At 39.7% G+C, this 17,483-nt stretch overlaps 1 protein-coding gene across 2 annotated transcripts in view; it reads right to left on the bottom strand.

Annotated features, from left to right (window-relative positions):
- Positions 1 to 7,031: 7,031 nt before the first annotated feature.
- The window catches only part of SMC6 (structural maintenance of chromosomes 6), a 68,014-nt gene continuing 57,562 nt past the window's right edge, over positions 7,032 to 17,483 (bottom strand). For both annotated transcript variants that reach the window (XM_077844057.1, XM_077844058.1), the window contains exons 24-27: positions 14,891 to 14,996; positions 11,757 to 11,909; positions 8,552 to 8,649; positions 7,032 to 7,542 (exon numbers count right to left, since the gene is read on the bottom strand). In XM_077844057.1, coding sequence (XP_077700183.1) covers positions 7,428 to 7,542; positions 8,552 to 8,649; positions 11,757 to 11,909; positions 14,891 to 14,996 — 472 coding nt within the window. In that variant the 3' untranslated portion in view covers positions 7,032 to 7,427. The remainder of the gene's footprint in view (positions 7,543 to 8,551; positions 8,650 to 11,756; positions 11,910 to 14,890; positions 14,997 to 17,483) is intronic.

Below are 17,483 nucleotides of genomic sequence, written 5' to 3'. Positions count from 1 at the left end.
CCTCAAGAACTCTAAAGACAGGTTGGTATTTTCCAGAGAAGCTCAGTTTTTCCCATAGTGCTGTGCAACAGAACTTTCTAGGATGATGGAAAGGTGTATGTCTGCACTAGCTAGCTACGTGTAACTATTGAGCACTTCAGTATGGCTAGTGTGACTGAGGAACTGAATTTTTCATTTCAATTTAAATTCAGGGCGCCTGGGTGGCTCAGTCGGTTAAGCATCCGACTCTTGATTTTGGCTCAGGTCATGATCTCAGGGTCAGCCCCACATTGGGCTCTGTGCTCAGCAGGGAAACTGCTTAAGATTCTCTTTCTCACTGCCCCTCTGCCCCTATCCCATATCCCTCTCCAAAAAAATAATAATTTAAATTTAATTTGCCACATGTAGCTCATAGTTATAGTATCAAGGTAGTGCTTTGTTATTCACTTTTTATTGAGTGCCTTTTTCCCCCCTAAATACTCTTCCTTTGTCTGTCTTAGGATCATTAACTTAAGACCAGAGACCAGGGCCTAATGATTCCATGCACCCATTCCACAGGAAGCTGTGAGCAAGCACACCTCACCACAAACACTCAGGACACCGACGGTACCTGAATCACTGATAGAACCATCCCAAGTGGTAATAGAATGTCCTTCACCCCTGTGCTTGGTGAGTCCAATGTGGGGGCAGGAGAGATGGGAGATCTTTGGAGCCTCCCGATATTCTCTGCCCCTAAACGAGGGGGAGCAGGGTGAGGAGCTAGAGAGGCTCCTTAGAAAGGTGCTGGGTTAAGTCTGACGCTGGTACTGCCTTCATAGCAAATCTTCACGGTCACCTACCGCGCACCCAGCACCATCGTTATGGGGAGAGACAGACAATAACCAAACCACACACACACACACACACACACACACGAGATGACCACCTGTAAGAACAATGAAGGAAAGAAGCACAAGCTAAGAAGGATGGGGAAGGATGGGAGGCAGTGGCTATTTAGGAAAGAGTGGTTAAATGACATTTGAAGTAAGAAGTGAGCTATGTGGATATTCAGGGCAATCATGGGGGAAAATAAACCTCTCCAGCAGAACTGACTAGTTCTTTTCTTTCTTTTTTCTCTCTCTCTTTCTTTCTTTCTTTCTTTTCTTTCTTCTTTCTCTTTTCTTTCTCTCTTTCTTTCTTCTTTCTTTTCTTCTCTTTCTGTCTTTCTTCTTTCTTTCTTTCTTCTTTAAAAAAAAACATTTATTTCAGAGAGAGAGAAGGCACACGAGTAGGGGGAGGGGCAGAGGGAGCGAGAATCTTCAAGCAGACTCCCTGCTGAGCACAGAGTCTGAGCAGTGCTATTTCCCACAACGTGAGATCCCACCCGAGCTGAGTGCCCCTGACTAGTTCTTTTCAAAAATAAAATGTAGTGATCAGGCCAGCAAGTGAACACAGCGCCAGTAGCGTGGCCCGGGAACAGTGACCTGGAGAGCAGTCCAGCGGCACTTGGCTAGAGTAAGTGTGCATATGCCCTCGAGGCAGCACTCTCAGCTCTGGGTATTTTGCCCCAAGAAGCTCTCCTAGAGGGCCATGAGGGCCATCCCAGGATGTCTGTGACAGCTCTGTGGGAACTACAGGCAATCTGGTGGCTCATTACTAGGAGACTAGGTAAGTCAAACGTGGTTGATGCAGCCTATGCATACTACACATTGGCTGGAGGCAACAGACTGACAGCAAAATGGACATAGCTCTTTAAAAAAGATTTTTTATGAGAGAATGCACGAGAGGAAGGAGGGGTAGAGGGAGAAGGAGGGGCAGGTTCCCCACTGAGCAGGGAGCCCAACGCAGGGCTTCATCTCAGGACTCTGAGACCGTGACCTGAGCCGAAGGCAGACGCTTAACCGACTGAGCCACCCAGGCGCCCTGGATATAATTCTTTTAAATGCCAATTGGGAAAAACAGAAACAAAATCTCATGCATAGTGTAATATATATATATATACGAAATATGCATTCTCACAATAAGAAAACCAAAGACATGTAAAACACCAGGAAGTATCACCTTAAGATAGTTTCTAGGAGTGGGTAGTAGTAGGAGTGGTTCAGTTACTAGTGCTCCACAATAACTCCACCCCAAAACTTAGTGGCTAAAAATAATCATTTTACTATTTCCGTAGCTTCTGTGGGTCAGGAGTTTGTGAGAGGTTCATGTGGCTGATTCTGGCTCGGGGTCCCTCCTATAGTTGCAGCCACATGGTAGCTTGAGCCGACACGGGGCTCTGGAGGAGCTGGGGCCTGGTTGGCATCTCCCTTCCTGTGGTCTCAGGGCTCCTCCCGTCCTGGGCTAGTTTGTGCTTCCTCACGGGATGGTGGCCTCAGCACTCACGACCTTCATGGTGGCTCAGGCTCCAGCACAAGTAGTCCTGCAAAGAGGTTGGAGTATTCCTAGATTTTTCTGATCTGACCTCAGAAGTCATGAAATAGCACTTCCACCCATTTTCTTGATGACGAGACAGTCACGGAGCCATCCATATTCAAGGAAACTAGATTCCGAGTCTTCCTTTTAACAAGGGAATCATATTGTTTGCAGGCCTCGTATTGCCTGTGATTCACTCATTCAGGATCACGGTCTCTGGATGAATAATAGGAACTTCCTTCTTAAAGAGGCCAGATGATTTCCCTCCACATGGTTGGAATTCATGTCAAGAAGTAAAACACATGTTTTAACAGATGTCTTCAGAGGGCCTCAAGGCAAAGGATGTGTAGAGGCGTAGCAAGAAACTGATGGTCAATTAGAGCTCTAAATAAAATAAAATAATGGGGTTCCCCGAGCTCCTTTCCTGGAAGAAATTCTTTGCTTACTCAAAGAAATAGCTAATTTCTATCCACATTACTTTACCACTCTTTGAAGAACAAAAGCTGGTCCTATTACATATTTTGATGTACCTTCCAGTCCACAGTCATTTATTTCAAGTCATGAGATATGCTACTGTTTGAACTTTTAGAACTCTAAGTTCCAAACCGATTCTCCTGGAATTTTTGCTCCAGTATTTTGGGCATACAATTCGGATTTTGCCCAGCATCTTACAGGTGAAATATCATCTCCAGACTCTTTTTTTTTTTTTTTTTTTTTTTTTTTTATGATAGTCACAGAGAGAGAGAGAGAGAGGCAGAGACACAGGCAGAGGGAGAAGCAGGCTCCATGCACCGGGAGCCCGATGTGGGATTCAATCTCGAGTCTCCAGGATCGCGCCCTGGGCCAAAGGCAGGTGCTAAACCGCTGCGCCACCCAGGGATCCCCATCTCCAGACTCTTGTCACGTTATTGTTTTCCATTCTTACACTCACCAATGTGACGTTACTCTCCCAGTAGCAGAGTGCTTGCCTCCACCTCCCCATCTTTCCTGTGAATGACATCATCGTTCTTACTGCTTTTAGGACCCAGGCCAATCATCCTTGATTCCTCTCTCACAACTCCATAGTATTACCAGCAAATCCCACTGCCTCATTTCACACTGGAACTACCTCCTTCACTTTGGCTGGGTCACCTTGACCTCTGACCTGGATGGCTGTCAGAGCTTGCTTTCGTTCACCATACTCTCATTCTAACCTATTCCCACAGCAGCCAGAGAGATATTTAATACGTTACCAGGTCTGAAAACATATTAGACGTGGAATGATCCTGCTTCCTTCTGCCTACCTCTGAACCTCATCCCCTTTGCTCACTAAGCCCTGCCAACATGGGCCTTACGGTTCGCGGACACGAAGTCCATTCTCACTTAACGGGCATTACACTCAGTTCCTCTACCTAGAACCTTTGCCTTAGGTCTTCCTGTAGCTTGTTCTCTCGCTCATTTCAGGCTCTGCTTAGATACTACCTTCTGCAGTCTTCCCTCGATGCTGCTTCTGAGACCCCCCACCCCCTGCCACTCTACTTCTTACCCTGCTTTATTACACATAGCAATTACTGTTCTCTGGAATTATATACAGCACATGTTCCCCTCAACTGGAATTTTTGCTCCCCGGGGGCAGATCTGGTATACTCCCAGCATCATTCCCCATGCATTAAATTGTTGCAAGCACACACATGGCAGGAACGTCATCATTTTTGAATGAATTAATCTCTATATTCTTGAACTTGAGAAAACCAGGCAACAGCACTCTTAAGCTTGTTGATCAGTGAGTAGTCTCAGGACACATTAGTTTCTCTGGATTCTATCCAGATGCCCTAGCCAAAATTTAATGGGTTCGGTATCAGTATTATAAATAATTAAAAAAGAGAATTTCATTTGCTTACTCAAAGAAATAGCTAATTTCTATCCACATTACTTTACCACTCTTTGAAGAACAAAAGCTGGTCCTATTACATATTTTGATGTACCTTCCAGTCCACAGTCATTTATTTCAAGTCATGAGATATGCTACTGTTTGAACTTTTAGAACTCTAAGTTCCAAACCGATTCTCCTGAAAATCTGAGTTGGTCAAAGTATAGGCATCAGTGTTGATGTATAAACAAGTCCTGTATCTAACCAGAACCTCCCTGACTCGGGAAATGATAACTCGTACTAATTCTCGAGAAATCTGGGTGACTTGGTCTCCACCACAGCTGGCAACACTTCTGATCCAGCTCCAGTCCCGGACAATAGCTTCTTACTCAGAATTGAAGCATTTTGGTCTGTAGACATTTTTGAAGACATGTGAAGGTGAAGAGGGTAGGGGCGGGGAGAAAGCGGCACTTGATGGGATGGAGAAGCGAAAATACTTAAGAAAAAAGAAGGCTGTGCCTGAATCTTTCCTGATTATCAGCTTGAGTAACTCTATTATTTTTATCTTGGTTTACTACAACTCATCACATTTGTCATTTTGAGAATGATTGTAATTTTGCCCACCTCTCCACCTCACGGATTTGAGGTGAGGTTTAGGAGTCCAAGGGAGCAATGCCCCTCAGTTCCCAGGGCCTCATTACTCAGGTCAGTCTTGATGATGAACCAGGGGTCGGGGAAGCCTCTGTTTTATGTAGTGAGGTCACGCAATACATACACATTTAAAGTTTTATTTAAAAAAATTATTTACTAATTTTTTAAAAATTTTTGAGAGAGGGAGCGAGAGAGCAGGAAGCAGGGAGAAGAGGGAGAGGGAGAAGCAGACTCTCTGCCGAGCAGGGAGCCCATACAGGGCTCAATCCCAGAACCCTGAGATCATGACATGAGCCAAAGGCAGGTACTTAACTGACTGAGCCACCCAGGCACCCCTAAAGTTTTATTTTTAGAAGTTACACATATTGGGAACCCTGGGTGGTGCAGCGGTTTAGCACCTACCTTTGGCCCAGGGCGCGATCCTGGAGACCCAGGATCGAATCCCACGTCGGGCTCCCGGGACATGGAGCCTGCTTCTCCCTCTGCCTATGTCTCTGCCTCTCTCTCTCTCTGATGACTATCATAAATAAATAAAAATTTTAAAAAAAAGAAGTTACACACATTTAAAGACAAAAAATTTTTTTCTTTTTATTCTAATTAATGTTACTATTATTAGGCCATTAATCGAAGGTATGTATTTTCCCTTAATGATAGTTGAAACCAAAACTTTGTGAGGCTAAAGCAATGAATAATCTTTGACTCTTAACAAAAGATGTTTGTAACGGAGGATTCTATTTCCCATTCTGTATTCAGAACCATAACTTTTAAAAACTATCACAAAGATTCAGACACTAAAATTATTTAGCTAATATAAGTCTACGCATGTGGTATATTCCACTTCATTTTTTTTATTTGAAAAAAGCACATATATGTTAAAAAGTAGTTTTGATACAAATTACTTATAAACATAACTTTTACTTATTTTTTTTAATCTTTTTTTTTTTAAGATTTTATTTATTTATTCAGAGAGACAGAGAGAGAGAATGAGAGGCAGAGGGAGAAGCAGGCTCCATGCCCCGGGAGCCCGACGTGGGACTCGATCCAGGGTCTCCAGGATCACGCCCTGGGCTGCAGGCGGCGCTAAACCGCTGCACCACGGGGGCTGCCCTAAACATAACTTTTAAAGGTCAGACTTTGCATGGTTTTAGGAGGATGTTCATTAACTTTCAGTATACATTTCCTCCTTCTGTAAATTCTTAGATTAGAAAAGCACAGATTTCTAGACTTATCATTTACCAACTGATCTCACTTTAAGGTTATTTAGACTCTCTCCCCTCCACTAAAATAAAAAACAAAACCCAGTTTTCCTCAGTAACAACAGAAGTGCTGATACTTTTAAAATACTGCCTTTTTTCTTAAAATACTTCCTTTTCAATTCCATAAATATTTATCGCTAGCAATACAGGGAATGCTCCTGGAATATCCACGTCTGTCTTAAAAATTTAGCACTTACCTAGTATCAAAGAGAATATAGGCAAGAGTATTACTCATGCCTTTAAAAAAAAAAAAGTTGATAAACAGCATTTCCTACAAGATGCTATGTTTTATCATTCTAAGAAGCCCACTCTTAAACAGCTCTAAAGTCAGGATGTGTCTTTGAGGTCACAGGTGTCAGCTCCTCATCAATAGGCCGGCCTCTGGGTCTGCTGGGCTTTCCTGCTCTGGAGGGAGCCCATTTTCTTAACCCTTCTCCCCAGCTCCTCTCAGCTGAGCCAAGAGCCCTGGCCCATGAACGGAGGGGTTTTAAACCAGGCAAGCATGCCACAGGTCAGGGTGTAGGGCTGTGACACAATCCCGTTGTGACATGGGTTAGACACTTAGTTGGATGGATGATGTTCAAGGACTGAGAAAAGGCATTGGGTCAGGGTTGGTGGTGCTGTGGTACTCCATCAAAGTGCTGTAGAGACAGCATCCTAAATTTGAATGCAATTTAATTATTAAAAGTACAGCCCAAATCTCTAGTTGCATCTCTAATGATACAAAATGACCTGTGCAGGGATTCTGAGCAAAGGTTGATAGTCCTGTGCAGGTCCCTCATAATTAATGAGCAAAACCAGACAGTAAATCCTCTATAAACTGGTCCCTACCCACAGACGGCCTGTGCACCCCAACCTCTGCAATGAAGAGGTCATATTCTGGAAAATAAAACTAAATATAATCAGATGCTCAAACTTTTATTTTAATTATTACAAAATACCATAGAAATGAACCCAAACTAAACAGATATGTACATGTACATATGTACAAAATTTTACTTCTGAAAAAACAATCTATAAAAGTAGATGGTTAAAAAAAAACAAACTTAAAAAAAGATTTAAAACCAATACTATGAAATTAATTTCCTCAAAGTAAAGTAACAGTAATTTTAAATTGCTGGTTGTCGTAGGCTTCCTAGACTTATTTACATATTTTACTGGGGCCAGATATATAAAGGAGTTTCTTTTATTTTAGATTATCTTCAGTTTCATTTTATTTCATCAAATACTCCTGAATCTCTTTCCCTTTACAAATCTGGCAACATGAGGACATGGCACAGGGCACAGAGAGCTGTAGATCAACTTCGGTCTTCTTCTTCCTCTTGGCCCACAGGTCGGAAAGGCAATGTCGTCTGTCCTCTTTCAGGGTCAGACATTCGAAGAATTCTAATCAGTTTACTTGATGGAAGTGAACTAGAGGAAGCAAAATTAATTACCCAAGATTACTAGGAAATTTTCACAATAAAACACATTCCAAAACTACTTCCTGAAAATACCAATCTGCTGTATCTGATAATGTTGGATATGCTGCAATATCTGGAGTTCGAGGAGAAAATACAAGTTGCAATAAAGAAATAATTTGGAAGGCAGCTATGCTCACCACTATACCACCAACGCGAAAGAAATAATTTGTTTTCATTTTTAAAAATTAACTTCCGGGCAGCCCAGGTGGCTCAGTGGTTTAGCGCCACCTTCAGCCCAGGCCCTGATCCTGGAGACCCAGGATCAAGTCCTGCAAAAAAAGTGGCTGATTGAAAAAATTCAAGGTAGCCAAAAAAAATGTTAAAAAAATTAAAATAGACTTCCTGTTAAGTGCTATGGGCTTTCAGTTTAGAAGAAAAAGAAAATGAGGAGATACCAACGATTTCTAACTGCCAGGAAGGAGTTACCTGAAAATTTCCAATCACAAACTTCAATCCCCAAAGAATCAAGTGACCACTTTAGATGCAGAGTATCAACTCTATGGGATACAATGCCTGACACCGCATAAGTAACCAGTACAGGCTGACTGACCGTAGGATAGAGTTCTTCACTTTGAAGGACTAGTCGCAGTAAGCGACCAGGAAAAGAGCCCAGACTAAGGAAATCATAAACTGTGTCTTTTGTCTAAACAGAACTACTAAAATTACTTTATTAGTTGTTCATGATAACCACAAAGGAGCAGAGTCAAAAGAGAAATAGTAACAAGTCAATAACCATATTTACATCGACTTGCTTCTATTATGGAAGGGAGATTAACACTAACAAAATTTTAAATCTCTAAGAAGGAAAAATTATCTTAAATCTCCTGACACAAGAACCGAGTTTTCTTTTAATTGGTGATTTATGTATCTGCATTTAAAAAATTAAGATTATAAAAGATTTATTTTCCCCTTTTATCTTCCTTGATGTATATATTCACCAAAGAATTTTTTATAGTTACCTCATGCTTTGAGGGGTAAGCAAGATAAACTGTCTGAAACGCTGGGAATCTGCCATCTTGAGTATCATGTCCATTGCAATCCTCCGGTTAACCATGTCCTGAAGAACAAAGGTAGGATCTCTGTTGCATCAATCATGTTCCCGCAAAAGCAGCATTCTGCTGGCTGTTACAAACCCCAGCATTTTTATCCAAGGATCATCTACTACTTTATCTGTGATGCCAAACTATTCATATAGGGAAAGGTAATATTCAAAACTCTTGGGGAAAATAACTGAATATACCTAATCTTCCAGGTAATTTCTATAGTCAGATTATTTGTAAGTATAATTCCCTCCCTCAAAAATATTTACCAACTAAAATAACCAGCAAATATTCCAAAGACACAACTAAATGTTAGAAAATGAATATAATCTGTACAGTAATAATAACCCTCAGAAGAGTATCAAAAGTGACAACTATAAAGTTACTAAATCTCTCAAAATTTCCCTCAATTAAGGTGTTTTAAAACCTTTAACCCCTACCCCATCACATTCTACAATGAACCAATTTAAATTTACAAACCAATTCCTCAATTCAATCTTTAAAATAAGTTAAACAGCATATCAGCGTATATAAAAATAATGCTTCATTAAACAGGTTTGAAACTAAACTGTGGGCTTACATTTTCCAAGTTCAAATAACAGATAAAAAAAAAAACATCGAAGTACCTTGAAAACTCCTGAAAAGTTGAAAACGTAACTGTTTTCATAAGCATATGTTTTTAAAGTTCTATTTGAAACTTTATGTGGCAGTACAGCATGGATAAGAACACACTGTTCTGGAGGCAGACCAACATCCTGGTTATTGCTCAATGGCTTGTATTATATAAATTCTTCCCTCAGGCATATCTGTAAAGCAATCTAACTTAAAGTTAACAAAAATAATGAGAGCTTGCATAAGCAGAATGCTGTCCTTTCAAAACACTGCCCTGGGGAGGCCTATCATTTAGTAACAAAGCTGTCAAACCACCAAAATATATGTATTTGTTTCCGATTGGATTTCAGAACTTGGGTACATTTTTCTAAATAATTCCAATGGGGCAAAATGCCATCCTAATTAAGAACCTCTAAGTTTCTGAAAGAGAAGGAAGTTATTCAGAATTAAATTTGACAAATAAGATGGGTGATAAGATTGCAAAATGGCATTTTGAACAAAATTAGTGCATGGTAAAAACAACTGTCTTCTATGATTTATGAATTAGCCCTGAAACCAATCCTCAGAGGCATTTCTAACCAACTGCAGCAATGGTAACATAGTGGGGAAAAAATGACACCAAAAGATTATACAGGACGCACAGGTATAAATTCCATGAAAGAGCACTTTGTAAACACTTATGGGCTAGACATCAAGTAGGTAGACATATCATAAAAAAAAAAAAAAAAAAAAAGACAGTTGATAACTTCCAAAACGGCTATAATTTGGTGGGAGATTCAGACATGAAAATAGAGAAATAGAGGACCACAACAGAATGAAAATGTATAAAATATGCAATAGTGACAGGTACAGAACATACAATTATATAATAAAAATATTTATAAGATAAAATATAAAGATAATAGCATGAATTGGTGTAGGTTGGTGCCAAGGGAGCTCACAATCCTGCCTGGTGGTCACAAAGGCTATATAAAGATCACATCTGAACCAAGTCTGGAAAGATGAGTAAGACTGTGACACAGAGAAGAGCACAAGAGGCAGACGCATAGTGTTTGGAAAAATCACAAGTAGCTTAGGATGGCCACAAAGTGGGCAGATACTATATCATGAAGGGTCTCACAGACACCCAAAGAATTAAACATTCATCCCAGATAAGATAATTTGCCACCACAGAGTTCTAACACGTAAGTGACCACGATCAGATTCATTTTAGAAATGTAAATCTGGCAAAACAGTGAGGGAGGGACCAAGGAAGAAGCAAGATTAAAGTCTGGGAGTCTGGACAGGAGGCAGTTATGACAGGCAGGGGCTGGGGAGACAGAGAGAAGGTATCAGGAAGGAGCAGAGACTCAGAAGGTCAGATGTGATGGGCAAGTAAAAAGGAAGGGAGGATCACAGATACATCAAAGGTCTGGCAGTGAAAGCTAACTGGGTTGGTAACAGCAATTTGCCACCAATCAGAGTAGGGGATTTAGGAGAAGGAAGAGGCTCTGAGTGGAAGACTCGCTGAGTCTGAGGTGTGGTTGTACCTTACGACATCTAACAATGGTTGGGCACAGGGGTCCGGAGTACAAGAGAGATGTCAGGATGAGACACTCAGACTTTCTGGTATCTAAATGTAGGTGGTAATGTTGGGGACTCTGTGCATGTGTTTAGCATGTAGGTGTAGGTAGGCTATGGTAGCCAGGAAAATCAACAACAGTATAAAAAATAAAAGAGAACCTCATACATTGAAGGGGAATGGCATTAGGGGAGGCAGCACGGAACACACTAGAACCAGAAAAGAGGAGAGAGGAAACTGGCAAGAAGACACATTATAAGAGACAGAGGATGCCAAATACTTTGGTCTCTGGTGTCAAAAATGTAAAAGAATTAAAATAATGCTTAAAGTACATTGATAATCTTTGCTAAGCAAGTTTTGCCAGAGTATCATAGTCTAAACCCAGAGTATAGTGGGTTTGGGTTTAGGAAAGAACGAGGCATGAAGAACTACACAGAACGGGTAAAGGCTGGTCTGTGAGGGCTCACTATGTGCCTCCATCATCCTAAGTGCATTTATAAGTCATACCTCACTGTAGCATCTCCCCATAACCCTACAAGGTAGGAGAGATGAATTATGTGATTTTATACATGAAATGAGGCCCAAAGTCCTCTGGGTAAGCAGTGGCAGAAGAGGTCTGAATCCTAGGTCTGTAACTTCCAAGTCAAACTTCCTGCCCTCATGTTGTATCTGCTGCTCTTTTGGTCCAAGAAAGGGTAAGGAAATGCTTACCACTTTTAACATGGAAGATGGAAATAAGCTAGGGAAGAGGTGGAAGCCCAGGATGGGGCCTGCAGGCTAGCAGGGAGAGCACTAGCTAGATTCTTAGTTCTTCCCTACTAGCTCTTAAGGACTAAAGTGTCAGGGCAGGATCCCTTCTCTTGTGGGTAAAACTAAAGAAAGAACTGCTTCCTTTCAAAATACACATTTCCAACAGAACAAAAATTAGAGAATTCAAAATTTAATACCTACCATGTAGACATCAAACTCATCTAGGCACCTGAAAGGAGACTCAGCAATGGACCACAGAGAAAGAATGAAGCAAACTGTGGAAAAAGAACGTTCTCCTCCAGATAAGGCTCTCATGTCATTGAAGGCAGCTCTGTTTCCTTCTCCAGGCTGAACCTTGAATGAGTTCATAAAACACAAAGTGTAGCATAAGTCAGACTAAATTCTATAAAAAAAGGTTGGCTAGCATTAAAAAGAATGGGTTTACAGTTAAAAAAAAATCATTAGTGATTTAATGATACAGAAATGACATGTATTTATAACAATATTAATTCTGATCCATGAACACGGGATATCTTCCCATTTATTTGTGTCTTCTTCCGTTTCCTTCATCAATGTCCTACAGTTTTCAGTGTACAGATATTTCACTTCCTTGGTTAAATTTATTCCTAAGTATCTTATTGTTTTTGATGCTACTGTGAATGAGATCTTTTTTTTTTTTCTTTTTGCAAACATTGCTAAGTGCTCAGATAATCTTTTGTTACTTGAAATACAGTGACATCTAGTGGCTAAGCTACTTTAAAAGGTAATTACTGAATATCAAAAAGACACCAGGACCAACTTAAATTTAGGGGCTCACACTGGCCAAGGAATAAACAGCAGCAGTGAACTGAAACATGTAAAATTTCTTTCAAAAATTCTTATTAAGAATTTAAGGAAAGGATATCATGAAAAAAAGCAAGTGATAAAATTAATAAACTCTCACACAATATCCTGGGGAGACATAAAATAAATCGGAAGGAATTCTATTTCATTTGGGCAAAATTCCATACACACATATATATCCATAAGATGGAAAATCGGGGCACCATCAGGTTGTCTGTCATAAAGTCCTACCATATGTGTTTTAGCAGACACACAGCTTCACAGATTTTTCTCACCCACTATCTGAAAATTATGTGCCTCTCAAATGGCATTCATTTATAAAAGGGTTATAAAAATTCTCATTTAAACATATACTGAAATTTATTTATCATCTGTAAGTCTGAATCTGTGAGACTCCAAATGAAAAAGCAACTAAGCAGTAAAAAGCCAGATGAAACCAACCAACCAAACTACCCCACATAAAAGCAAGAAGAACTAAGTAACAGGATGTGGTCTTTTGCTCAAAAATTGCATTTTGTATTAATCTAATAAATGAAGCCCTCGATTAATTGTGGAGATCTAAATTTTACCCCTGATCTATTATTAATTTATAATGGGACTTTGGTCTCAGTTTCCTTATTTGTAAAACAAAGACTAGAGAACTTAAGGATTCCTAAAACACTAATATTCGTTTATTGAATAACAGAGGTGATAATGTCAGAAGGTCTAGCTTTGGTTGTCCTACACAGTTAGCTCTGGAGATAAATGATCCAAATATTTCCACTATTTTCTTTTTTTTTTTTTCATTTTTATTAGAGTATAATTCATATACAGTAAAGAATATAAAGCTTAAGTTTTCAGCTCAATTACTTGGGTAATTACTCCAAGCAAGACACAGAACATTCCTAGCATCTCAGCAGATTCCCTGTGTTCTCTCCCAGTCGTGACAAAAATCCAAATGGTAACAATGATTCTGACTCTAATCATCACCATTTAATCAGGTGAATTTTTATCAGTTTTTGAAGAGTTTTGAAGAATGGAATTGCTTTTATAAACACTGCCAAACAGGTTTCTAAAATAGTTTTATCAAATTATATGACTGCTGGCAAAGTATGAGTGTTCCAAGTGCACAGCCTCACCAACCTAAGATGTTACTGGTGTTGTTAGTTTTGGTCACACTGGTAGCAGTACAATAGTCATTTATTATGGTTTAACCTTTCTCTCTCTCTCTCTCTCTCTCTCTCTCTTTCTTTCTTTCTCTCTCTATGTCTCTCTGTCTCTCTCTCTCTTTCTGTCTCTTTCTTTCTCTCTCTCTATTTCTTTTGAGAGGGAGAGAGAAAGAAAGAAAGCCTATTGCAGGGCTCAATTCCACAACCTATGAGATCGTAACCTGAGCAAAAATCATAAGTCAGATGCTTAACCGACTGAATCAATCCAGGTGCTCCAAATTTATATTTTTCTGACAAATAATGATACTGAGTACTTTTTCAGGTACTTAATCATTACTTGGATACTTTTAAAGTTCCCCCTTAAGCGCTCTGATCATTTCTAAATGTACTGTCATTCTTTTTCTTAATTATTATTCTTAAAAAATGTATATGAGGTTTATTAGGTATGTATATATGCTGTAAATTATTATTTATTCTAAGTATTAAAATGAAGTGGCAACTAGGGATACCATAAACATTTATGCCAATTAGGGACGCCTGGGTGGCTCAGTGGTTGAGCGTCTACCTTGGCTCAGGTTGTGATCCTGGGGTCCTGGGATGGAGTCCCACATTGGGCTCTCTGCAGGGAGCCTGCTTCTCCCTCTGCATATGTCTCTGCCCCTCTGTGTCTCTCATGAATAAAGAAATAAAATTAAAAAAAAAATCTAAGGCAACTAAGAGTAATAAGCAATTACTTAAGAATTTTGCCCCAGTTATGAAAGTGGGTGGTTGCTCTTGACCTCCTGACTACATAACTTTTAATACTATCTCCCATATTCCCTCTTTCAATGCATGTGACTATTAAAAGAATCCACAGTCTCCACAAAGTTGAATGTAGTGGCTTTGTTTATTCAAAAGAGGCTGGATCTACAGACACCATTAGAAATAAATGCAAAGACAATTACCTGCGTTAGAACATGCTTCAGAGAAATCCTTTCTTCATTTTTTTAGTGACTTTCAGAGTATAGGACTTCCTATAATATCCCACATAATTTAAAATACTACATGAATTTAAACAAGAAAACCATGGAGTGAAAAGAGGGTAAACATTTGTCACTGAAAACAAAATTCCTAATTACCTTCACAGTGGCTGTCTGAGGTCGAGATAGGGGAGAGGTACAAAGGCAGCGTTAGCCAGTGAGGTCAACCTAATATTCAACACTCCGACCAACACTATCCTTAGCTTACAAGTAAGTTCTTTTGTTTTCCAAACACAACAGATTAAAGCTTATCAATGTATCATCAAAGGAAATACAGCAGCTAATCCTCCTAAAAATTAGCAACATGGAGAGTTAAGATACTTACCGATATGCTAAGAGTTTCATTCTTGTGGTCAAAGTTCATTTTTCCACAATAGGCTCGCTGAGACAGTAAGTTGTCAAAGTACAACTTGCATCGTAAAGTCAGACACCTTGAAATGAAGACATTGGGCACATTAAACTGTATATTCAGCATGATCTTTGAGCCAGCATGGAGGGCCAGACAGAAATATGCCAAAATGTTAACTCTGGCTGCTTATTTAACAATAGGATTGTTAAGATTTTTCCCCTCGTCTTTGTATTTTATTTGTGTTCCCACATTTTTACCACTTCATTTCCTTTTTTTTAAAATTTCCTTTTATAATCAACAAACACTAAAGAATGCATGAAGATGCTATCCCACACTTAATATCTTCTATTACATTACAGCCAATCCATAGGAATACATCAATCATTCAAGCAATTCATATGAGGCATCACCCTAATATAGAAGACATAAATCTTGTCCTAGAGAGATGAAACTCTAGTACTGTTAAGATAATAAATAAATGGCCTATTCATTTGCATATCACTTCTCAACTTATGGAGACATTCAGGGTGAGGGCAACCTCTTAATCGTTCTGTACCTAGAATACCTTATCCACCTCCTGGCACAATGCAAACTCCATTTATCACACGGCATTCCACTGTAGGGAAGACCTTTCCTTTCCTCCTCAATTATTTATGTACTTATTCACTTTCCTATGTATCAGGATGGAGTCACAGATTCTTCATTTTCTCCACAGAGTTACCATCCGTTCTGTCCTCAAATGGGCCCAGGTCTGGCCAGTGGGAGCCTCCTGTGTCCTTGGAGCATGACTGTTTCTTCTGAGTACTCTTTATTTTCTGGCACAGCAAGAGGCTCCTCTGTACCTTCTCTGCCCTGCTCCGGAACCAGCCATTTCTCCAAGGAGGGAATGGTATTTAGAAAAGAAGATCCAAATGAGAGGAGACTTGGTATTTTCTTAACATCTTTGCTCTTTAATGAGCCTAAGGTTCATTTCTTCAGAGTAATTATCATTTTCTTATTATCCCCCTAATTCCCTTGCTAAACTACATTAAATCTCCACCCCAGAAAATCTGATAGCTGAGTTTTCTTTTGTGACACAGCAACCATAGCTAGCTGGTCAGAATTTTCTGTTAACTTTTCTTTCTTTCACTACTGGTAAGTATTCTTCAATTGCTTCCAGACATGAGATGTCTAAGACTGTCCTCATAAAATGGCAAGGTTCTCCAGTGTAAAGAGATAAACAATTTTAAGAATTTGATCATTCTCATTCTACTCCTAAGACTGGGTAAAGAAGATAGAATATATCAGTGGTGAAGAAACATATCAAGATAATAAACTAGAATACAAATACTTTTACAGAAAATATTCTGAATATAAATTTTCTGGATAACAGTATAAAAAAAAATCCTACTGCTTCTGAAAAAGCCTACTGCTTTCTGATGTAGAAATGGGCATTGGATTTATTTACTCTCAGCCTGACACAGCCAAAAGACTGGTTGAAATAAATGCAACAAGTTTTCAGACTGACAGTGAACAGTAGAGGCAATTCCAGTCAAAATGATCTCTGAAATACAGGAAACAAATAAATTGAGCCTTCCAGATGTCCCACATCACTACTTTCAGAAAGAGTAAAGGAGAGTGGAAATGCAGGTGGAGCCTGCAGGTCTCCCTGTTGAAGACAGAGCTGGGGGAAGGTAAAGTGCTCAGTTCTCAAAGCCTAGAGATGGGGGTACAGAGAACTCTAGAAGACTGACAAAGGGAGCCATTCTCTCTGTATTTGTGAGACCGGGGCAAGAAACATCCCAAAGCAGCAGAAGCAATCCCCACAGGTCACCCAGAGCCAGGAATACCCCCAGGTCTCAGCAAAAGCCTTCTAACTCCCAAGGTATCAGTGGAGTATCCCAAAGAACACTGCTTCACAGGTAGGAAAGGGCTGGTCCTGGATCAGCTGCTCAGGTCCCACTGCGTGAAACTTACAAGCAGTCTCAAAAGGATAATAAATCAATCCTATTTAAGTGAAGTTCTAATAACACACTTACAAAACTGAAGCACACATTTCAAATATTGACCTATAGTTAAGGAATATGGCCAAAAATGCAAAGCCTGTTTTTCTTTATGGAATTACCTCAATTTCCTCAAACATACTAGATATATTTTTGAAATTCTATAGTCTCAGGATTATAGAGTTTTGGGTATAAAGACAGGTGAACAGCAGGTCACGAGGGAATGCCACTGTGGAAAACAGAGGTTAAATGCAAAGACTAGGACTGCCTTGAATCCAAGTAGGTCAAGGTCTATCCTTACCCATAAACGGACCTCTGGTTTATTTCTGTTGTTTGTGATTTTCACTGGGATCCATCTATTCCTGAGAGTATTAGTATTTCTGGGTATATTAATAATATCCAGTTTCTCTGACCTTGTGTTCATTCTTTCAACCCATATATCAACTTTCTACTATATTCCAGGCACAGTAGTAGGTATTGGACACACAGCAGTAAACAAATCAGAGTCTACATCCATGGAGCCACACTATTCCATCAGATCATAAACTGAGATACTACCTCAACAGGTCCTATCAAATACTTGTATC

The sequence above is a fragment of the Canis aureus genome, chromosome 12 (assembly GCF_053574225.1).
Source record: "Canis aureus isolate CA01 chromosome 12, VMU_Caureus_v.1.0, whole genome shotgun sequence".
Classification (NCBI taxonomy): domain Eukaryota; kingdom Metazoa; phylum Chordata; class Mammalia; order Carnivora; family Canidae; genus Canis; species Canis aureus.
This window is presented reverse-complemented; position numbering and strand designations above follow the sequence as displayed.